The 23,852-nt window shown below is 44.7% G+C and overlaps 1 protein-coding gene across 1 annotated transcript in view; it reads right to left on the reverse strand.

The window, feature by feature from the left end:
- Positions 1-8,747: 8,747 nt before the first annotated feature.
- The window catches only part of LOC309834148 (interleukin-36 gamma-like), a gene marked incomplete at both ends in the record, with an annotated part of 33,180 nt that continues 18,075 nt past the window's right edge, over positions 8,748-23,852 (reverse strand). The window contains 3 exons of the mRNA XM_082672768.1: positions 8,748-8,957; positions 12,044-12,183; positions 13,488-13,549. Coding sequence (XP_082528894.1) covers positions 8,748-8,957; positions 12,044-12,183; positions 13,488-13,549 — 412 coding nt within the window. The remainder of the gene's footprint in view (positions 8,958-12,043; positions 12,184-13,487; positions 13,550-23,852) is intronic.

Below are 23,852 nucleotides of genomic sequence, written 5' to 3' on the forward strand. Positions count from 1 at the left end.
AAACCACTGCTGCTGGCTTTGACCTTGGGCAGTAAGTTACAGCTTTTATTATGGTCATGCTGCTATTATAGGCACAGATGAAGCCGATATTAATCAGAGCTTTAATCCGCAAAGATCTTCTAAATTGCACAGAAGTAGAGAACATCACTGTGTAGGTTTTGGTCTTTTAATGGTTGGTATTAGATATTGGGAGGTGGCACTCTATCAGCTGCACAATCTTTGTTATTGGGAATCTCATTTCTAGTTGCATCTTTGGCCAAGTAGAGAACCAATGAGGAATGATGTTATTATGACTTTTCACGTGACCTGTCCACTTATTCCTGGAGTCATTACCCAATCATACGGCTTAGAGTTGACTCTGGAGTATTTTCTTCATAATCAAGGCTCTTCTGCTTATAAATGACTCAAATGCTAATTGATCAGTTAATTGATAGTTTATTTTCTGCATATTTCTCTTCCCTTCTTCTTTCTCATTGATAACTAGTGTTGTTTTCTTGCCTCAAGGTCACATTAGATTATAAACAAAATTAAAATTCTCAACCTAAGTGAGAGACAAAAATTCTCAGTTGCAAGCTCTCAGAGCCTATGAAATTTTCTCTTCCAAAGAATAAAAGAAACTGGAGATGAAGAAAGGGAAAAGCAAATATAGACACTGACCCAAATTGGAAAGGATGGGTGGGAGGGAGTAGGAATCTGAAATAGACTTGCATTTGGGGGTTCAGGTTGCTGAATGGAAGAGATTCAGGGGAAAGGCTATCCTTCAGCATAACAAGTATAACCCCATCTCTGCCAGTCTATGGATAACTCACCAGCCAAGAGCCCTGGATCTGAGTAAGGCCACCTTAACTCGAGCTTAAGAAAGCAACAACAGCATCAACATCTTGAATATTAGAGTATTTCAAAGGCTGGAGGAAAAAGTCATGGAAACCACTGTTTCAGAGACTGGAACAAGGGAAATAACACTGCTACAGCTCTCTTTTTCCATCTGTCGTGAGGAGATCCTATCTTATCAATAGATGCACATTTGAGATTAAGGATGGGAAATCATGTTCCAGGGCCATAAAACCCCAGCTGGAAGCTCCCATCACTGTCGTGGCTGCAGTGGCCCTGGGATGCCCTCCATCTGTCACATCTGGGATTGTTAGGAGATTCCAGCGCATCAGCTCAACCGCCTTCTAGTGCAGCGAGTCTCTGGATTCAGAGGAAGGAAGAAAGACGGTGTGCCTATCTCCCTTTAGCCCTCCATACAGCTGGTAAGCCACCAATTCTCCCGACTTCAAGCTTGAACATCCTAAATAATGGGCAGCTACCCTGTCTCTCTCACTCCCATCGTCCCCCATCCCTCATCCAAAGAGGCATCTCTAAGGATTCTGCACAAGGATATCCATGGGCCCCATGAGGTATTTTGACTGTTACGGGATATCCACCTCTGGGCGTATGGTTAGGGTCCCAGGACAGTTCCCCCAAAAGACCACAAACTCCCCACAATGAGAACCAGTTGTTCACATCCCTCTCTGCCTCAGGCTCTGCAGTGCCTGATTCTATAGTCATCCCCAGAAAGGAAGTAAGCCTACATCATTGGAGGCAGTCCCAGCTCCTCTGACACCCTGTGTCTTGGACCAAGGTCCAGAGAGGCTCCTCAGGGTTGGACACAGAGCAGTGAAAGAAGGTTCCCCACACATGGTTCTGAACAGCAGGAGTTACCTTTGTCCAAAGAGATGCTCTTGTCCTCGAGTCCAATGTTCAAGCTCCACCTGCACCCAAGGGCCCGGTAAAGCTGTCCAGGACTCCCAGGCCTTTAAATGAGCAAGGAAGAAGGGTTCTTTCCTGGCTCTTGGTGTGCCCACTTTGGCAAGAAAGATAGTCCGGAACAGACGTCCTGTCAGCCTTCAGTGGGTGACTGGGAGGCAACAGTGGTGTGGCCGGGCTGGGGTCCTGGAGAAGCTAGAGCAGAGTAAATTCCAGGAAGCACCGATGAGGAAATACAGAAAAGGCCAGGCGCTGAGTGAAGGAGAACTTCCTTCTGGACTGCTTGGAGGCAGAGGTGTGGCTCTCTTGATTCACTGACTTGTGTGACCCACAGCCTCATTCACCTCTGATTTGGGGCCATTCATTGTGCTCCTTTCAGTTTTGCATAACCAATATTGAGAGCTCGTTCTGTATCTGATAGAGATTTCCCTGATTCATCTTTTCATCCTCACAGCAACCCTTTAGGGGCCATTCCTCTTTATTTGTTATGGAAGAAAACAGTCCCTGGGAGATGACACAACTTACCCAAAGCCACATAGCTACTGAGAAATTTAGCTGAGTTAGAAGCCAAGTCTCGGGACTTCCCCGGTGGTCCAGTGGTTAGGACTCTGCACTTCCATTGCAGGGGGCGTGGCTTAGATCCCTGGTCGGGGAACTAAGATGGTGTATGTCGTGTGGCACAGCCAAAAAAATAAAAAGCCAAGTCTTTCTGTTCTTAACCACGATGTGATATGTTTCCTTTGGGTCACGGTCTCCTGCACCGTGTGTTAACTGAGGCATATAGGACGCCTTGTGCTCAGTGGTGGATATTAAACACTGCACTGTGTCCAAGGAGACTCACGTAGTAGGTGGAAACTTGGAGATCTCCTGGCTTCCTATCTCTGCATTAGGAATCAGACTCAGCCTCAACATTGGTGGTGAAAGGGAATCATTATCCTTGAAACCCTATTGTTGTTCAGGCCTAAGTGTTAAGAAAAAAAATCTACTCATTCAATGCCAAAATTTGCTTGTAACTCACAACCACTGATCAGGGTTCTGTTCTCTGAAATCCACCACCGACTCTCTCCCTGGGAGTATTGCAATAACCCCTAAATGGTCTCCCTGCTTCTGTTGTTACCTCCTTAAAGTTCAACTTCCACCCAGCAGTGAGCAAGATCAAAGATGTCGATGTTGGGCTTCCCTGGTGGCGCAGTGGTTGAGAGTCCGCCTGCCGATGCAGGGGACATGGGTTCGTGCCCTGGTCCGGGAAGATCCCACATGCCGCGGAGCGGCTGGGCCCGTGAGCCATGGCCGCTGAGCCTGCGCGTCCGGAGCCCGTGCTCTGCAACGGGAGAGGCCACAACAGAGAGAGGCCTGCGTACCGCAGGGAAAAAAAAAAAAAAAATGTTAAGGGTTAGACAACTGATGATGTACTTGAAAACATTTTTTTGATTTATTTTATTGAAGTATAGTTGATTTACAATGTTGTGTTAATTTCTTCTATACAGCAAAGTGATTCAGTTATACATATACATGTATATATATATGCATTATTTTTCATATTCTTTTCCATAGTATTTTATCACAGGGTATTGAATATAGTTCCCTGTGCTCTACAGCGGGACCTTGTTGTTTATCCATCCTATATATAAGCGTTTGCATCTAATCCCAACCTCCCACTCCATCCCTCCCCCACCCACCTTTTCCCTGGGCAACCACAAGTCTGTTCTCTATGTCTGTGAGTCTCTTTCTGGAAAACATTGTTTTTAAAAGACCATGAACACAGCCTGAGTTTTCCACATAGAAAAATAAAATTTGTCACCAGTCCTCTTAGCTCTGATCTCTCTACTTCTCAAAACAAAATTTTCTCCTAAATATGGCCAGTGTTTTCCCAGGCCTCACCAACTCCTAGGACGGGGTCACACCAACCATGATGACCCATCTATGAGCTGGCTTACACAAAGGTATGGGTAGGGAGTGGTTCACCACTGTAATGCTGAAAACTGGTCTTTTCTGTCCTCCCTGCCCCACTCCCACCCCACGCCCAACCCCTGCAGATGGTATGTGCCTCTTCCCCTGTAGCCTGGGAACGAGATTTGGTTACCAACCCATATGACGGGGGAGATTTCCGAGCAGTAAGGGGAAAGTCCGTACATGGAACCCTGCCTCCTGATATCTCATGTACTCAGCTAAATACTATTTTACCTCTTTAGGACACAGCCCAGCTAATATGCAACCGTGTGTTGTGATTCATAATAAGAAACATATATTTGGTCTTTGTCTCCGTTTCTGGCACGGAACTCCTAAAACCCTTGGAATGTCCTAGGTATGGAGAGCAATCATGGTGTCTTTGTTATGTTAAAGAGGTGATTTTGCTGGTTTCCAGGAAAACGAACTCTTTGATTAGAGGGTTTGGAACTTTCACAGTGCCACCCGCCCTTGACCTCCAGGGAGAGGAGAGAGGCTGGAGGCTGAAATCAATTGCCAATGGCCAGTGATTTAATCAATCATACCCATGTAATGAAGCCAAAAGATGGGGTTTGGAGAAGTTCTGGGCTGGTGAACGTGTGGAGATCTTGAGAGAGTGGCACCCTCAGAGAGCAAGGGAGCTCCGCGCTCCGTCTCCATACCTTGCCATACGCATCTCTTTCATCTTAGGCCCAGCTCTAAACCTGGTAAGTTGGAATTTTGAGGGGAATGGGTTTAACTCACTAGGTCTAAATTCTGCCCAAACACCAGAGCTTTTCGTTTACACCCCAGGTGATTCTGCTATTGCTTCAAGTTTGAGAAACCGGTGCACAGTACAGCTCAGCACTTACGGCATTGCATAATGATGCTTAGGTGGCCAGGGGTGCTCTGCCTGGGGTGGCTCAACCGCTGACACCCTGCTAGGTAAGTACAGCCCCAATTATGGGAGTGAGGTGGTTCGTATTTGCTGTCTTGCTCTGGGTAATTGTTGCTGATTTCTCCCACAGTGTTTCATAATATCCCAACTCCAGGAGACAGAAATTGAAGGACCCCAAATCAAGAGTGCCTTTATTTCCAGTTCAAATACTCAAGGTCGGTGCCACCCTCCGCAAGTCACAGCCACGCCATGCACCTCCTTTTCCTCACCTATAAAATGAAAAGGCTAAAGGATGATGTCGTTAAGAAAAACTGTCCAATTCCTGGAAAAGGGGTGGGGGGGATAATTATGGTGTGCCTTTTATTTTTAATTGAAATAGAGTTGATTTACAATGTTTCAGGTATACAAGAAAGTGATTCAGTTATATATATATCAATATATCTATATGTATATAGATAGATAGATAGATAGATAGATATTCTATTTCAGATTTTTTTCCATTATAGGTTATCACAAGATATTGAATATAGTCCTCTGTGTATACAGTAGGTCCTTGTTTTTAATCTATTTTATATAGAGTAGTGTGTATCAGTTAACCCCAAATTTCCAATTTATCCCTCCCACCTTTCCCCATTGGTAACCATGTTTCTTTTCTATGAGTCTATTTCTGTTTTGTAAATAAGTTCATTTGTATCATTTTTTTAGATTCAACATGTGATATCGTACGATATTTGCCTTTAATCTCTATGTCCATCCATGCTGCTACAAATGGCATTATTTCATTCTTTTTTATAACTGAGTACTATTCCATTGTATATATAGACCACATCTTCTTTATCCATTCATCTGTCAGTGTACATCCATGATGCTTCCATGTCTTGGCTATTGTAAATAATGCTGCTATGAACATTGGGGTGCATGTTTCTTTTTGAATTAGAGTTTTCGTCTGTTCTGGATATATACCCAGGAGTGAGATTGCTGGATCATATGGTAACTCTATTTTTCGTTTTTTAAGGAACTCTCATACTGTTTTCCGTAGAGGCTGCACCAATTTACATTCCCACCAACACTGTGTGTCTTTTCAAGGTCATACTAGAGCATTACCTACCAGGCCCACTCAAGCATCATCTCACTCTCTACAAACACAACTTTATTTGACTTACTATTTACTGTTAACTTGTAGAAAATAAAGAGCATATGACTTTTGTCCAATAGAGATGTAAATGACATCAGTCTGATAGAAAAGATAACGTACAAAGTTTATACTTTAAGAAAGAGAAGTAGGACTTCCCTGGTGGCGCAGTGGTTAAGAACCCGCCTGCCAATGCAGGGGACACAGGTTCGAGCCCTGGCCCAGGAAGATCCCACATGCCGTGGAGCAACTAAGCCCATGCGCCACAACTTCTGAGCCCACATGCTGCAACTACTGAGGCCCACGTGCCTAGAGCCCGTGCTCTGCAACAAGAGAAGCCACCATAATGAGAAGCCTGTGCACTGCAACGAAGAGTAGCCCCCACTCGCCACAACTAGAGAAAGCCCACATGCAGCAACGAAGACCCAACCCAGCCAAAAAATAAAAGTAAATAAATAAACTTTAAAAAAAAGAAATAGAAGTAAAAGCATATACTTAGACACATGGAGGAAAACATAAAAAGAGCTGCAAAAGACTTAGCAGTTGCCTCACGAAACAGAAAGCAGTTGGCTCAGAAATAGGACTGAGGCGGGAGAATATTGCTTTTAACCATAGACATGTACTCTTTTGGTAAGAATCTTCTTTTAAATAACTTCATAAAGTCTAAGAAATAAAAACTGATGTTTCATGGACATGAATAATTATTCATTACAGCCACTGGTCTCAGGGTTTTGGGGCAGCATCTTTAGTCCCCATGCCCAGTTGTTCGCAAGTCAAGGGACAGTGTCTTCAGGAAACAGCCTTTGCCCTTCAGCAACTCTGGCGCCAGAAGATGTGAGCCCCAAAGCAGCTCGACAGAAGAACATCCCACTCAACTGTTTTCTCTGTACTTGTGATTTTGGTGGCAAGGTTCTTAACTTCCCCCCTGGAATCCAAAAGCCCCTCAAGGCTGTCTGTCGCTAAAACTCCAAAGGAAACAAATCCTTCAATGAGTGTTGGCCTGGAGCTCATGATACTCAAATGTAAGAGGATTTGATACAGCAAATGCGTGAAAATCAGAAGTGCACCAGGCAATCGCCTGAAAATGAGGTTGCTGCTCACAGGGGCCTTCCATGATCTCAGACACTGTGCTATACTGTGTACGTTATTTCTCAAATGCAGTGGGTAATCCCGGGGTCCATGGAAGTCTGTTCCCTGGGTCCCACAAGCTATGAGATTATTATGTTGTTGTTTTCGTTCGTTTGCTTGTTTTTTGTCCCTACTGAGCGGCATGCAGGATCTTAGTTCCCCGACCGGGGATCGAACCCCGGGCCCATGGCAAGCGAAAGTACCAAGTCTTAACCACTGGACCACCTGGGAATTCCATATGTTTTCATTTTGATTTACTCTTAAATAAGTTACCAGAATCTCTTCTGGATGACCAGAATGCCCACCTTACCCCCGAGCCCAGCCATATGGCACCAGGGCTCATATTAGAGCTTCGTGTGAGTGTCTACACATGCCAAGTAACAATCCAGGGTGTCACAGTGCCCGCACGAACAAAGATTTCACAGTAGAGAAAGGAGATGGGAAAACTGAATCATCACACAGCCTGGGAGGATGGAGATGCACGATCACGTCACGTGCAAATGTGTCATCGGATCCCCATCGTCAGACGGAACAGTTGATAAAGCAGCAATGTAAACTGGCAGCTGTCACAACCTGTCACCAGTTATTAGCACCGAGCGTAGTACTAAATATCCAATGACTAATTCTTCTACTCGATATTCCGGAACTAATTAGCTTGGTGTTCACTTTAATGTTGACTTTTATAAAGCTGCATGTTAAAAATAAATTTCGCTGAAGAAGAAAACTTTTGAGAATCAAGAGACACTGCATTAGATCAGGGCTGACTGATTGCTCACTAGCGTGCCCAGTAGCGTATGTGGTCTGGTTGTCCAAAAGTTCTTTAAAAAAATTTACGTTACTGGTGCTATTTTGTGGACTGTATTTAAGCGAACATAATTTTCTGCATTTGTGGTATTGTCAAAATAAGAAATCTATGATATGCAGAACCAGATCTGAGCTACATCATGAGCTACATCTGAGCTACAATTATACCCGAGGTCAGTTATTTCATTTCATCAGAATATATCATCTGAAGCATGGCTGGTGGGAAATTTAGGCTCTCTGTTCAAAAAAAAAGGCAACTTTACTGCAGTTTTTAAAGGAAGTATGTGGATGGTGAGAATGGCTAAAAGAAAAAAAAGAAAGCAAGGCTGTGAGACTATACAGAAAGTAGTCAAATAGTGGTGCCTTTTACATGCGCTATCCCTCCCACCACCCTATCACCATTGATAAGGGCCCTTCTCCCCTCAGCTAAGCCCCAGTGCCAGACTTACCCACTGCGGTGTCCTTATTCCATCACTCTTGGTAATTTCAGATTACTCCTTGTTTCCTATTTCATTTTGTAACTGTTTTAGCTTTCTTATCGTATAAACACGTGGAGTTTATATTTGGTTTTATGGTAACAGATTATTAGAATTAGACATAAGTAATTTAATGAAGAATTGGTTTTCTTTACAAGTTCCTAACCCTTAAAAGGATATATTACACCCCTTACAATACACTGGAAACATAGAGAGATTATGGGAAGCGTAATCCCATTAGGAAAGGAAACAAAGCAAAACAAAAACAAAGGTCAGCTCCATGCTAGTCCCAGGATCTCGGGTAAGACGGGTGAACTCTGAATTCGTGGTTCTTCATAACCAACCCTGGGACAGATGTTTTCTGGGTCCCGATGTCCGTGTACAGATGGCTTGAGAGATGTACAGTTTCAGCTTGAAAGGAGAGCCACACGTCACCGCCTCCCTCCTGCTTTCGAGCCCACATTCTATTCCTTGGGTGCCACGAGGTCATTGCTTCTTCTCCGTTCATAAAATAAGATGAGAACAGGGCCAAGCCCACCTCTCAGCATCAATGTGCAATGACGCTGAGAAAATCCAGATGAAGACACGCTGAGAACGAGAAATTATAAGACCAAGCTGCCACCTCTAGGCTGAGTTAAATCCTTAAATCTATGCGGAAGGCAGTACTGTATATTTTCCCCAGGTTCGAAGTGAGAAAGATGGGCTGGCCTTGTTCGGAGGAGGCGATGAACCAGTCGGGAAAGGCCACGGACTCAAAGGTGGAGGTACTGCCTGTCCGGCCATGGTAGAAAAGGAAGGGCTCCATGGGCTCAGGTCGGTTGTACAGATCCAGTATTTTCTGGTCCTGAAATGGGACAGAAAATGCCAGAAGGAGAAGCACAGGCTGTTTGAGTAGTTCAACATTACTTGTACACAACATGTAAATGTTCTGAAGTTTGAGCAACCCTATCCGTCTAGTAGAGCAAGCCTAGAAAAACCCATTTCAAAGGAACAACAGAGTGAGCACGCATGAAACGTCACCTTCCTGCCCCCCACCCTCAACTCCAGAGATGGCATGGAGTGACACAAGGCACAGGTGCATGAACAAGTGGCCACCCTTGAATGACAAATTGGAACTCTCCCCGCACAAGAGGCTGCGGGGACCACTCCACCCCCAGGAAAAGGAAGGAAATGCAAATTTGCGGCAGGAAGCCAAGGTCTTCCCTCACCAAAGCTTCATCCGTGAGAGCCCCCCTCCCGCAAGAACCACTGCTCTGGCAAAGGACCGCCAGGGCAGGGGTGCTTGGGTTTCCAATTAATTGCCAAACATATGAGAAAGGTCAGAGCCACGAAAAAGGCACAAGAGGGTCTAACAAATCAAAGGACTTGCACTCAAAAAAGCAAAGTATATAGAACAATCAGAAAAGGTTTCTATATTGAATATAGAAGTATATTTGTGGGTGTATATATTTATATATTCACATATCATTCTATTTAGGTAATATAAGTATTTCTAAGTAAATTGCATTATGTCCAAGATTCCCCAAAGAGACACAGGAATGGTCCATAATTCAGCCACATTCCACCCTGAGTAGGGGGAATTCTCCCAAAAGATTCCTTTATTCAGTTAATAACTTCCAGTTAATCTAGCCAATTCTTTGGGCAGCCAAAAACCTAGGATTCATCCTTGATATTGCTTTCTTAGATCCCTCCACATTTAATCCAGCAGCAAGGCCTGTGAGCCCTATTTCCAAAATCTTTCCTGAACTGAGCCACTTCTCACTCCCTCCCCTACACCTGCTCCATCCTTACCACCCATTCTCCACAAAGCAATTGAGTTAACTGTAAACTGAAATAAAAAAATGAATAAATAAGATCACGTTACCTTCCGGCTTAAATGTCTTGAATGATTTTCTAATTATCACAAAATTCAAAGTCTTAACAAAGCCTGCAGGGTCAACACCACGCAGCTCTTGCTTACAGAGCTGAAACTGTACTGTTCGGTCCTCATCTTCTTAATCACACTCCACGTTCACTCTGTCAGCAAAGCCCATTGACTCAACTGAAAATATTTCCAGAATCTGACCGTTTTCTTCCTACCTCCATGCTATCCCCATATCTATCAGATCACACCTGGATCACCTCAAAGCCTCCAACAGGACTCTCCCCTTTGCCCTTCACACGAGGCTATCAAGTAGCGGACAAAATAATCCCTGTCTTACAATGCGGGACATGCCAGTTGGATTCTTGGTTGGGGAACTAAGATTTCATGTGCCGCAGGGCAACTAAGGCCGCACATGGCAACTACTGAGCCTGCAGGCCACAACTAAATAGCACATGCGCAGCAACTACTGGGTCCGGGCGCTCTGGAGCTCACGCGCCACAACAAAGATCCCTCATGCTGCAACGAATGATCCCGCACGCCGCAACTAAGACCCAATGCATCCAATAAATAAGTAGGTAAATAAATAAATAATTTTTTAAAAAACCATATGTCCGTTCATGCCACTCTTCTATTCAAAACGTTCTAACAATTTGAATTGATTGAACCTGCCCTCACTGGACACTGCTGGCTCACTCCTTTGCCTCCTATCCCATCTGCTAAAATCTCACCTTTGCGATAATGCCTGCTGTACTATTTACCACACAGCCAGACCCCAGCTGTTACTGGCACTGCCAGTCTCTTAAGCCGGCTCTAATCGTTCTTTCCCAGGAGACATAACACCCTTTCACATGCCACAGATTTACCCATGATTATACTTCTTGTGGACCATTTCTCCTCTCCCACTAGAATGCAAGCCCCAGGAGGGCAGGACTCTGCCATTCTGTGCACTGATGATACACAAATGCCCACAACAGTGCTGGAGGCCAGTAAGAACACACACATTTGCTGACTTGGATTATATTGAGTTGAATTAAATTGAATTGCAGTAAACAGAAGTTTCAGAAACAAGTTTTTACTAACAGGCAGTTATAAAGAAGAAAAACGCAAAACCAACTAGAGAGCTTGAGAATTAGCATAATAAAGACTGAAATTTCATAAAAACAGAATAGAAAGATAATGTAGCAGATAATTTAGCGTGTGAATTAAAAGGTAATCAGGACCTGGGATGTTGAACCAACGAGTTCTCCCAGAATGCAACAAGAAAAAAAAAGGACAGAAAGTATGAGAAATCAGGTGAGACATTGAAGTGAGATCTCAAAGTTCCAATAACTGATGAATAGGAATTCGAAAAGGAGAGGGGAGGCAGAATGAAGGAGAGAATATATTTGAATAAACATTCATGGAGACATGGATGGACCTAGAGTCTGTCATAGACAGTGAAGTAAGCCAGAAAGAGGAAAACAAATATTGTATATTAACTCATGTATGTGGAATCTAGAAAAATGGTACAGATGAACCTATTGGCAGGGCAGGAATAGAGATGCAGCTGTGGGGAATGGATATGTGGACACGGGGGGTGGGATGTATTGGGAGATTGGGACTGACGTATGTGCACTGTCATGTGTAGAACAGATAGCTAGTGGGAACCTGCTGTATAGCACAGGGAGCTCAGCTCGGTGCTCTGTGGTGACCTAGATGGGTGGGATGGGGGGTGGGGTGGGAGGGAGGCCCAAGAGGAAGGGGATATATGTATACACATAGCTGATTCACTTCGTTGTACAGCAGAAACTAACACAACATTGTAGAGCAACTATACCCCAATTAAAACAAACAAACAACGGCTAGAATGTCTCAATATTCAAGAAAGACGAGCCCTCAACTAGCGAGGGGCAGGATAAATCAAATTAAAGTCTATTGCAGGCATGTTATTCTAAAGGAGGAAGGGATAAGTAGGCTTAAGAACAGGAGGATATTTCTTTTTTAATTATAAAATTAGATTTCCTAACAAATCAAGTTCTCAGAAAAGAAACTGAGGTTTTTCTACATTATTTTTCTCAGTCACTCACCTTCAGCTGCAATTTGGGCTGTCCTCCGACGTCCTCACAATACAGACACATTTCTGGATTCTCTATTCCCAAATAAATGGGAACCCCTCTGTCTTCCTCAACAGAGCCTGGATTCTTGCATGGCATAACAGTGACAGTGACTGTTAGATAAGAGGGGATATGGTGTCAGTGCCCCTTTGGAAGGCAGCTGTGTTCGCCACATACCACCAACGCACACAGTCCGTGCCCTTTGGAAGTCAGGAAAGACCAGGATCTTCCAGGTAAGGCTGGAAGAGATCTTAAGAGTATAATCCCTACTACCCCAGACCCACAAAGTGGCCAGCCCCATATTCATTCATTCATTCATTCATTCACACCAAGCACTAATCACTGCCCTAAGAAATGGAGCGAACACAAAGAGTTCATCAGAGGGCAGACGCCACCCTTAAGATTTTCACACCTCTTCTTGAACACCTGGAGGTGAGAAGCTCCAACCCCAAGCAACCCCCCTGAGCCTTGGAGAGCCCTGTTCACTGACAAGTATTGCCTAATGTCCTGTTGAAATCTGCCTTCCTGTGCTATCCAACCCATTAGTCCTCTTAGGACACCAGAAGTCTGGCAGAACAAGCCACTCCTCTTCCCTAAGACAGGCCTTCAGATCACTGCTCCCCAGAACGCCACTCCACTCTCTCTGCTCTCTTTGCCCTGGTCCAAGACACCCCTTCCCAGGCAGGTGTGGAATTCTTCCCCCTCCAGGTGAGCTCTGTTATAAAGCCACACTTTTAACCAAAGGCTGGATACCAGTATCCCAGCCGCAATGATGTGTGGGGGATCACATCACAAAGATCAACCGCATGGTGACCGCTCACCTACCTGGAGTCACACTGTTGTTCAGTGGAGCTGTCACGAGGGTGTGACCCTTAAGGATCCACGCCTGCTGATTCAAGTCAAAGCATTCTCCAGTCCAAGGCTCATCCATTCCTATTTAAATAGAAAAGAATAATGAAGAAACACGATTAAGGTTGCTTTATCAGACGCTAGGAGAAAGATTATCTACTCCAGGACTTTCAGGAAGGACGGTTCAGGGTTTACACATCAAAACTGGCAGCTCTCACATGGCCCATCAGCTCAGCCTTTCTTTCCAGTAAAACTATGAGCTCTGGTGAGGAGGACAAGCCTGTAACTAGTCTAAGAGTTAGACCGTTAATGAGTTAAACCCTCATCCCCATAAGGACACATGTGTCAAGGCCCAGCTACTAACTTTGACAGCCACTTTGTATTGGGCCCAAGGCTAGATCTAGAGCTGCAGCAGTGAAAAAGAAATGGTCCTCACCCTCGCGGTCCAGTGGGACATGGACAGCATTTGGTGGTAAGGTCCATATACAGGGAGGGACAGAGAAGCCTGGGGTGTCCAGAAGAGACAGGCATGAGTGTCCCCAGCCTCCAGACCCCATCCCAACATTACCTGTTATATAGACTGGTCCAGAGGCTTCCATAATTTCTGCCATAGCGGGGTTGTCTCGGCACCTGTGAGGACATTGATACGAGATCTGAGTCTCAGGAGGCATTTCCAGACCCTCCCAAGGATACTGGTTCTTAAGGTCTTGATTCTGGGCAGGGAGCTGGGAAGCCTGGCCTGATACCAAGCCCTCGTCAGAAGATCTAGGCCACCTCCTGGGACAAAACTTCAAGGCAACCTTAGGGAGGGGTATCAAGCAGAAGTTTCCTCCACCCAGAGATCCAGCCAGGGACAGTGTCCCCCTAGGGGTTCCAAGGCCAGGCATGACTTTTGACCTTAAATACCTTAAATACCCTTTGACCTTAAATACAGTTCCCTGATGTCTGTGCCTTCTCCTCCCAGCAGCCCTCCCCACTCCCACTGGCAAATTTGTCTGCCTGGGAACAGGGGAGGGACCCGAGCCAAGGCAACTCTGCCAGGATCCTAGCAGCTCCCCAAGTAAGAAGCAGCCAACTCTGCACAGGACAAGACATGGACCCAGCCTGGCGTGGCGCCAGCCCTAAACACAGCAAAGAGGGATGCGTAAGAGTCAAGGGACCTTCCAGCCACCCGCTGGCAAGAACCTTTATCAAAAGCGCAGGGGACTGAATCGCAGCTCAAGCAGCTCCCGAGAGCAGTGACGGGCTCTGGTGGAGTGGGGAACACTTATCTGGAGAGCATAGGGAGGAGCCAGCTTCCTCAGCGGGGCGTGACAATCTTACGACATGAAAGAAGAAGGCCAGATCCTCCTGCCAGAAGATCCGGTGAGGCTCAGATGAAGAAATCACGGCATCAGTATGAGGAGGACCTGTCTGGGCTCCCTGAGAAGTAAGCACCTAGTCAAGCCCTACCAACAGGGTTAATGACAGACCCTGGGTTGCTCAGGAAGGGGAGACTGAGGGACTTCCCCAGATCCCAGTTCCCCTGCTGTGTCACTCTGGAGCTAGAACTGGACATGCAGGCTCTAAGTGAAGGGAATCCATCACCTGGGCCCAGGAAGCTTGCCCACTGCAGTTTCACTAAGAGAGTCCTGTGACGGCAAAATTAGCTGTGGGCTCAGGCAGGAGCTATATGGCATTTCTGGCCACCCAACTGTTCCACTTCGGTCTGCCCGTGAGTGGAGGGTTAGGCTAAAAGCTGCTCCCCCACTCTTTCAGCCCCTCAGAGATGCACCTGTATCCTCTTGGGAGCCACAGGCATTGAGCAACACACCCTTAACTGAGATAATCCTGGTCTCTGCTACCCCCAAATAGAGTGGACTCCTGACCGGCCCAAGGACTAATGAGGTAGGTAGTGATTTCTCCAAAAACTGAGCCCCAGTTGCCAACTTACCCTTCACCCTCTGTTCCAGTCATGCAGGCCATTTGTAGGTTCTCAACAAATGGTAAGTTATTTTTCTATATGTTTGTTACACACACACACACACACACACACACACACACACAATCTGCTGAGGTCCCGCATAAAAATTTTCTGAGACGAGTTAACTTGACTGAAGTGAGTTTCAGAAGGCAGATTAGAAGCACCTACAGCTTCATATTCACCTGGAAAAAAAGTGCAAAGAATAAGACAGAACCTTCCAGGCAAGCACCTCCATGAGCCCCTCTTCCCAACCTTGAAAAGAGTCTCCTTGCTCAGCCTCTCATACATTTCACCCCCATCTCCTTTTTGGCCTTAGAGGGACATAGTCTTTTCCTGTTGAGGCCCCAGTCCCATCACTTTTGGTTTCTAGAGTGCGGTCAGGAATTTAGACACTTCTGTTCAAAGCCAAGCTCAGCCCCATCGTCACCCCTTGAGTCCCCTCCGCCCAGCTGAAGAGTCTCTCCATTATGCGTCAGTCAACATATCCCCTTTCTTGGGATGCTTACCACGAAACAGCATCGAAAAGGCTCCATCTTCTGGCCCCCAAATTCCTTAGGTCTCTGTTTCAATCAGGATCCAGTCTGGAAAGCAGAACCCACACAAGGAATTGCAAACAAAGGGAATCGAACACAAGAAACTGGTAACACACATGTTAGAAGGCTGGAGAGTAAAAAGGATGCCCGAGGTATCCCAGATAGCACCCAATGTGGGAAGGAATCAAGAGGAAACAGAAGAATCTAGAAGCTCAAAGGAGGAAACTTGTAGGACTGATACTTAGACCTCAGGACGGGTTCCTCTGCTGAACTGATGCTCAGACCTGTGAAAAGACAGAGTGTAGTCCGCGGGGCACATGAACCGCAAAGGTGGAGATGAGGCGTCAGCCCTGGAGATCTCCGAGGGCCCAAGGGACACATGCAGACAGCTGTATTTCCATTGATTCAAAAGCCTTTGGGGGCTTCCCTGGTGGCGCAGTGGTTGAGAGTCCGCCTGTCAATGCAGGGGACACGGGTTCGTGCCCTGGTCCGGGAGGATCCCACGTGCCGCGGAGCGGCTGGGCCCGTGAGCCATGGCCGCTGAGCCTGCGCGTCCGGAGCCTGTGCTCCGCAGCGGGAGAGGCCACAGCAGTGAGAGGCCCGCGTACTGCAAAAAAAAAAAAAAAAAAAAAAAAAAAAAAAAGCCTTTGGGAGCAGGTTGGTGCTATCACATGCAAGAAAGTAATAGTCACTTAAAGAAGACGGAGGTCATTATGACATTTTACAATGGCTGTGGGACCTGGGGAGAGACGGTGTTTTCTATTCACTTCTTCAGCAGGCTTTATTTGTCTGTCCTCCCAGGCTGATTAATAGCAGGGCTGATTTTTTATTTTCAGTTCTGAGCAAGTTTTGACTCTCAGATTCTGACCTTTTTCGGAGGGGATGGGCCTGAGGGGGGAAAAAAAAGTGGACGCTAAGATCTACTATTAATAGTTTTGTTACTTTTCACCTGAGTTGGTAAATTATTTAATGGAAGCGTACATGTAAAACTGGCGAATTCTGAATAAGGCTTGTATTTCAGTTAATATTGCAATATCAATGTCAATTTCCAGGGTTGTGACAACGTACTGCAGCTGGGTAGAATAAAATAATACAATGTATATTTTTTAAAGCTCTTGAGGAAAAAAAGGGGCGGGGGAATTCCCTGGCTGTCCAGTGGTTAGGACTCCACACTCTCAGTGCCGAGGGCAAGGGTTCAATCCCTGGTCGGGAAACTAGGATGCAAGGAAGGAAGGAAGGAAGGAAGAAAAGCTTTGGTGTATAGCTTGGATTTTCCATGCCCAGATAAAGATCGCAAAAGCCTACGTATGATGGTGACACGTGTCTTCTTTAGCCTCAGCCTCTTATTCCACTTGATCTTGACGTTTTCCTGGCTCCCCAACCTTCAGAGAAACCAGCATTCCCAGAATGATCAGCCATCTGCATCCATTCTAAAGTGCCCAGTTTCAACTTTAGTGTGAATGAGTATCAGAGAAATGAGAAGGAATAGTACTGATGATGGTAAGAAGGAAGAACTGAGCCACTGGGGTGCGTAACTGAAGAGCAGAGAGCCCATCTACTAAAGAAATGGACCAGAACTTTTGTCTTAGAGCAGAGTGGATGATTACATGATCCCTTAGCTCTATTTGAGAAGACTGTTAATATTCACGCTGATTATAAGAAGTAAAGAATGTGGTTTATAAACATAACCCAGTTTGCCAGATTCCATTAATGTTTTATTGTCACCTAGAACAATGAAAATTACGCACACTGTTAAGTGTGGCTTGAATTGAATTCAAGTAAGTATTCATAAAGCCAAAGGTCCTAGACATGCAAATAATTTGAAGAGATCACTAAGGGATCACTAAGTCCAGATTCCAATTTCCAAGTTCTAAGATAGCACCATCCACCCTTGTTTGGTAACAAGTCCCACCAGTCTGCTCACTTAACATGTCCATCATCTTAATAAGTCGAGGAAACATCAGTGGAAACCACTGGAATCTCTAGACCTCTTCACAATCTCCGCAATGACTTCTTCATGTAACCAAGTTGACAATCACAGGTAATAAAGCATGAAGCAGTAGAGGTTATCTGGCCCCCACAGTGGAGAAATACACAGAACCAAATTCATGGTATCCGTAGAACTAGGCTTAATCCAGGGCTCTCTGCTGCAGTGTTCACCAGTGCCCTTGGGGTTCCTAAGAGGACCAAAGTCACTGTAGCTTCGATTCTATCATGGCTACCTTCAGGCAGGACTGGCAGCCTGGGCTGGGTATTGCTACTGGAAAAAAACTGGCACTCACCTTGGTTCAACTAATGGGGCAACATAATAGGTATCATGAACCACAAAGAATAGCATGGAGCCTTTGGTACTCTGGTCGATTTGGGAAAATACCAAGGAAATTCCCAGGGCAGCCTGTGCAGTACGCACTGTACCCAACGTGGGTGGGATGATGTAGTTGAACTTGCCCAAACCTCTGCGCCTCCAAACAGCCCAAGCCCATTGTCTAAGACTTGCATCCCTGTGGGCTGACCTATCACATCTCCCCAAAGCTAGTTTCTCCATGAAACCCCAGGTTTTAGGAGTTGGCCCAAGATGCTCTTTAACAACTTCCTCTCTCTCATGAAAATGAAGGACAAATGAACAAAAATAACTTCCAAACTACTCACCAAAATGGCAGAAATAAGTAGAAGCATTAAAAGCACTAAGACAGGGCTTCCCTGGTGGCGCAGTGGTTGAGAGTTCGCCTGCCGATGCAGGGGACACGGGTTCGTGCCCTGGTCCGGGAAGATCCCACATGCCGCGGAGCGGCTGGGCCCGTGAGCCATGGCCGCTGAGCCTGCGCGTCTGTAGCCTGTGCTCCGAAACGGGAGAGGCCACAACAGTGAGAGGCCCGCGTACCGCAAAAAAAAAGAAAAAAAAAAGCACTAAGACAAAAGAAACAACTACACAGGACAAACATAAAGGGGTATTTTTCTAAATTTAAAACAGCTATTGACCAAGTTGTACACTTACGATGTGCAACCAAAAAATAAAAAGCAAACAGTAAAACTTTAATTGGACAGCTTGTGGTACAACACTTAAGGAAAGGTTGTAAGGTTAAACGCCTAAAGTTTGAAATTCCCATACAAAGAGTACTTTTAGCCTTTGCGCAATGATCACACAAAATGCAAAGCCATGAAAGAAAAGATGGTAAGGTGATCATCATCAAAATTTTAGAATTTGGGGCAAACTTGGACAAAACACACCATGGAAGAAAGTTAAAAGATAAGGTACCTTTGGGGCTTCCCTGGTGGCACAATGGTTAAGACTCTGCCTGCCAATGCAGGGGACACGGGTAAGATCCCTGGTCCAGGAAGATCCCACATGCTCACAACTAACCCACGAGCCACAACTACTGAAGCCCGCGTGCCTAGAGCCCACGCTCCACAACAAGAGGAGCCACCGCAATGAGAAGCCCGCGCACCGCAACGAAGAGTAGACCCCGCTATCCGCAACTAGAAAAAGCCCGCGCACAGCAGTGAAGACGCAGCACAGCCAAAAAAAAAGTAAAATTAATTAATTAAAAAAATTTTAAAAAGATAAGGTACCTGGGAGAAAATATTTGCAACACGTCTAACAAGCTAATAATTAATATTCAAAGTTTTTAAATTGTTCCTACTAATCAGTAAGAAAAATGCAAATAATTCTATAGGAAAAATGAGTGACAGATGTAAAAAGCATTTCACTGAGAAGAAAATGTAAATATCCAGTAAGTAGAAGTAATTATAGTTAACCATACCAGTAATTAGCAAGATGCCAATCAAAGCAATAATGAAATTCAGTTTCCACCCATCAGGAAGGCACAAATTAAATAGATAATAGGCAATGGTGTGAGGAAACAGACTCACTCACTGGATGGATGGATGTGTGAATCAGCACAGCCTTTTTGGAAAGCAATTCCTCAGAAATTTAAAAGGTAGGTACCCTTGACCCATCAATTCTACTTATGATAATCTATTGGTTAAGTTACCTTCAGCTTCAAAAGCTAGAAAAACCCAATTCAAAGTGGCTAAAACAATAAAAATACTTACTAGAGCACATGATTGAAAGCCCAGGAGTAGTGTAGGATCATGGTTGCTGATGTGATAGTTCTATGATGTCAGCAAGGATCAGCATTCTTTTAATTCTCTCTGAACTGACTTACATAACATAGGGCCAGTTTCCTTCAAGGCTGTAAGATAATTGCCTTTGACCATCAGAATTGCATGCTCATTCATTTATATCCTGCAAGGAAAAGAATGTCTCTCCCACATCAAATTCTTTCAAGAATGTTTGGGTCGGGCTTCCCTGGTGGCGCAGTGGTTGAGAATCTGCCTGCTAATGCAGGGGACACAGGTTCGAGCCCTGGTCTGGGAGGATCCCCTATGCCGCGGAGCAACTAGGCCTGTGAGCCACAACTACTGGGCCTGCGTGTCTGGAGCCTGTGCTCCGCAACAAGAAAGGCCACGATAGTGAGAGGCCCACGCACCGCGATGAAGAGTGGCCTCCACTTGCCACAACTAGAAAAAGCCCTTGCACAGAAACGAAGACGCAACACAGCAAAAATTAATTAATTAATTAATAAACTCCTACCCCCAACATCTAAAAAAAAAAAAGAATTTTAATGTTTGGGTCAACTTGGGAGCCATGCTGTGTCAATCAGGTTCTAATAAGCAACATAGGACGCATTCAAATTTAGCAATTTGAAGTAAACGTAATGCAGTTATTTACAAAGATGTGGGCAGAGGACAGCGAAATCCCAAGGCATAGTGCAGAACCCCAGGGCTGCTAACAGTAGGATACACCCTTTACCACCCATAGGCTTGAAGGGACAAGAGGAGGAAATGATTACCAGAACCCACAGAGAGAGCTTTGTGGAGAGGGCCATTTCATAGGAGTTATGACCTTTGTCAAGAAAACGTCAGGCGAATTTGCAGCAGCATGGATAGACCTAGAGATGATCATACTAATTGAAGTAAATCAGACAGAGAAAGACAAATATCATATGACATCGCCTATATGTGGAATCATAAAAAAAAGATACAAATGAACATATTTATAAAACAAATAGACTCACAGACATAGAAAACAAACTTACGGTTACCAAAGGGGAAAGGGGGGAGGGATAAATTAAGATTTGGGATTAACAGATACACACTAGTATATATAAAATAGATAGACAACAAGGACCCTATGCATAGCACAGGGAACTATATTTCAATACCTTGTAATAACCTATAATGGAAAAAAATCTGAAAAAGAATATATATGTGTGTGTGTACATAGACATATATGTGTGTGTGTGTATGTGTAACTGAATCACTTTGCTCTACTCCTGAAACTAACACAACATTGTAAATCAACTATACTTCAGTTTTTTTAAAAAAGTCAGGCCGGGTGACCCCAGAAGGGAGGAACCAGGGAATAGATACCCTGACCTCACCCCTTCCCACCATCCAATTTCTTTCCAGTGTCTCTTGAGGGGTAATAGAAGCCATCCAGCATCATCCCAGTCTTCCATCCCTCTGGGTCATGGTCTTCCTCCAGGGGTGAGAAATCTGTATTCTCTATCCGAAGTGAAATATAAAAAATTATCAGCTTCTGAATCATCACAAGTTAGGTCAATGTGGTCATACCCACAACTGAAACTCCTTTTTTTAAAAAAATTAATTAATTAATTAAATTTATTTTTGGCCACGTTAGGTCTTTGTTGCTGCACGTGGGCTTTCTCCAGTTGCAGCGAGCGGGGGCTACTCTTCGTTGCGGTGCGCGGGCTTCTCATTGCGGTGGCTTCTCTTGTTGCAGAGCACAGGCTCTGTAGTTGTGGCACGCAGGCTCAGTAGTTGTGGCTCGCGGGCTCTAGAGCGCAGGCTCAGTAGTTGTGGCGCACTGGCTCAGTTGCTCCACGGCATGTGGGATCTTCCAGGACCAGGGCTCAAACCCATGTCCGCTGCATTGGCAGGTGGATTCTTAACCACTATGCCATCAGGGAAGTCCCTGAAGCTCTTTTTTAAGCCATTCCCAGTGTTATTCATATAAGGGGGTTAGAGGAAAAGGCAGGAGTGGGGAAGAAAAAGTTAAGCAGTCAACTGATGCACTCCTTGAATCCATAGCTACTCACTAGGTCTAATTTGGTAACCATGTTGCCTTCTTCTACCACTCATTCCAAGTTCCCCCTACCCTCTACCAGTACCTCAGCTGATGTGCTCCTTCACCGTGAGGGTCAATCGAGCCTTCATTTCTGTGGAATCAGAGTCCTTTGTGTTCTTTATTGGGTGCTGCAGTTTTCCGTTGACTAAAACTACTGGGCAAGGGACTAATAAGACATGTAAGAAGACATGCTCCAGGAAACCCCTTAGATTCCAGACATAATCCTGTTTACCCTCACTGAGTACCAGCAGCCCAGTTTTCCCAGAGTAATCAGGATCAATCACCCTAACCAGTAAGGTGACTCCTTTCTTCCTGTTTATTCAGTGACAAGAGGAGCCTAAATCGTTGGGGGCAACCTGGCTTCTAATTCCTCAGATCTCGTTTCCTCAGATCCATGTTTGTTGGACAGCCTAACATCAGAATTTAGGTGTCAGAGATCACACAAACATTTACTCCTTCTAAAATTGGAGACCATAATGGCCTTCCAGCCTCCTTCACAGTAGTGATATGCCGATGACATGGAGATGATACACGCAAGTCTAAAGGCAAGAAAGAAAGTATTTAAAGTTAAAAAACAGGGGAGGACCTTCAAGATGGTGGAGCAGTAAGACGTGGAGATCAACTTCCTCCCCACAAGTATATCAGAAATACATCCACATGTGGAACAACTCCTACAGAACACCTACTAAACGCCGGCAGAAGACCTCAGACGTCCCAAAAGATATATATATATTTTTCCTTTTTCTCTTTCTGTTAGTGTGTATGTGTATGCTTCTTTGTGTGATTTTGTCTGTATAGCTTTGCTTTTACCATTTGTCCTAGGGTTTTCTCTGTTTTTTTTTTCTTTTTTTGTATACTTTTTAGCGCTTGTTATCATTGGTGAAGTTGTTTTTTGGTTTAGTTGCTCTCTTCTTTCTCTCTTTCTTTGTTTTTTTATAGTACTTTTTAAATTTTTTTATTTTTCAATTTAATTATTTTATTTTATTTTACTTTATTTTTTTTCTTCCTTTTCTTCTGAGACATGTGGCTGACAGGGTCTTGGTGCTGTGCCTCTGAGGTGGGAGAGGTGAGCTCAGGACATCGGTCCAGCAGAGACCTCCTGGCTCCACATAATACCAAAGAGCGAAAGCTCTCCCAGAGATCTCCATCTCAATGCTAAGACCAAGCTCCACTCAATGACCAGCAAGCTGCAGTGTTGGACACCCATGCCAAACAACTAGCAAGACAGGAACACAACCCCACCCATTAGCAGAGATGCTGCCTAAAATCATAATAAGGTCACAGGCACCCCAAAACACACCCCCAGACGCGGTCCTGCCCACCAGAAAGACGAGATCCAGTCTCATCCACCAGAACACAGGCACCAGTCCCCTCCACCAGGAAGCCTTCACACCCAGAGAACCAACCTTACCCAATGGGGGAAGACACCAAAAACAACAGGAACTACGAACCTGCAGCCTGTGGAAAGGAGACCCCAAATGCAGTAAGTTAAGCAAAATTAGAAGACAGAGAACACACAGCAGATGAAGGAGCAAGGTGAAAACCCATCAGACCAAACAAATGAAGAGGAAATAGGCAGTCTACCAGAAAAAGAATTCAGAGTAATGATAGTAAAGTTGATCCAAAATCTTAGAAACAGAATTGAGAAAATACAAGAAACGTTTAACAAGGACCTAGAAGAACTAAAGAGCAAACAAACAATGATGAACAACACAGTAAATGAAATTAAAAATTCTCTAGAAGGAGTCAATAGAGTAACTGAGGCAGAAGAACAGATAAGTGACCTGGAAGATAAAATAGTGGAAATAACTACCACAGAACAGAATAAAGAAAAAAGAATGAAAAGAATTGAGGACAGTCTCAGAGACCTCTGGGACAACATTAAATGCGTCAACATTTGAATTATAAGGGTCCCAGAAGAAGAAGAGTAAAAGAGGGACTGAGAAAATATTTGAAGAGATTATAGTTGAAAACTTCCCTAATATGGGAAAGGAAATAGTCAATCAAGTCCTGGAAGCATAGAGAGTCCCATACAGGATAAATCCATGGAGAAACACGCCAAGAAACATATTAATCAAACTATCAAAAATTAAATACAAAGAAAAAATATTAAAAGCAGCAAGGGAAAAACAACAAATAACATACAAGGGAATGCCCATAAGGTTAACAGCTGATCTTTCAGCAGAAACTCTGCAAGCCAGAAGGGAGTGGCAGGACATATTTTAAGTGATGAAAGGGAAAAACCTACAACCAAGATTACTCTACCCAGCAAGGACTCATTCAGAT

The sequence above is a fragment of the Grampus griseus genome (genome assembly GCF_964374135.1).
Source record: "Grampus griseus genome assembly, chromosome: 15".
NCBI lineage: Eukaryota > Metazoa > Chordata > Mammalia > Artiodactyla > Delphinidae > Grampus > Grampus griseus.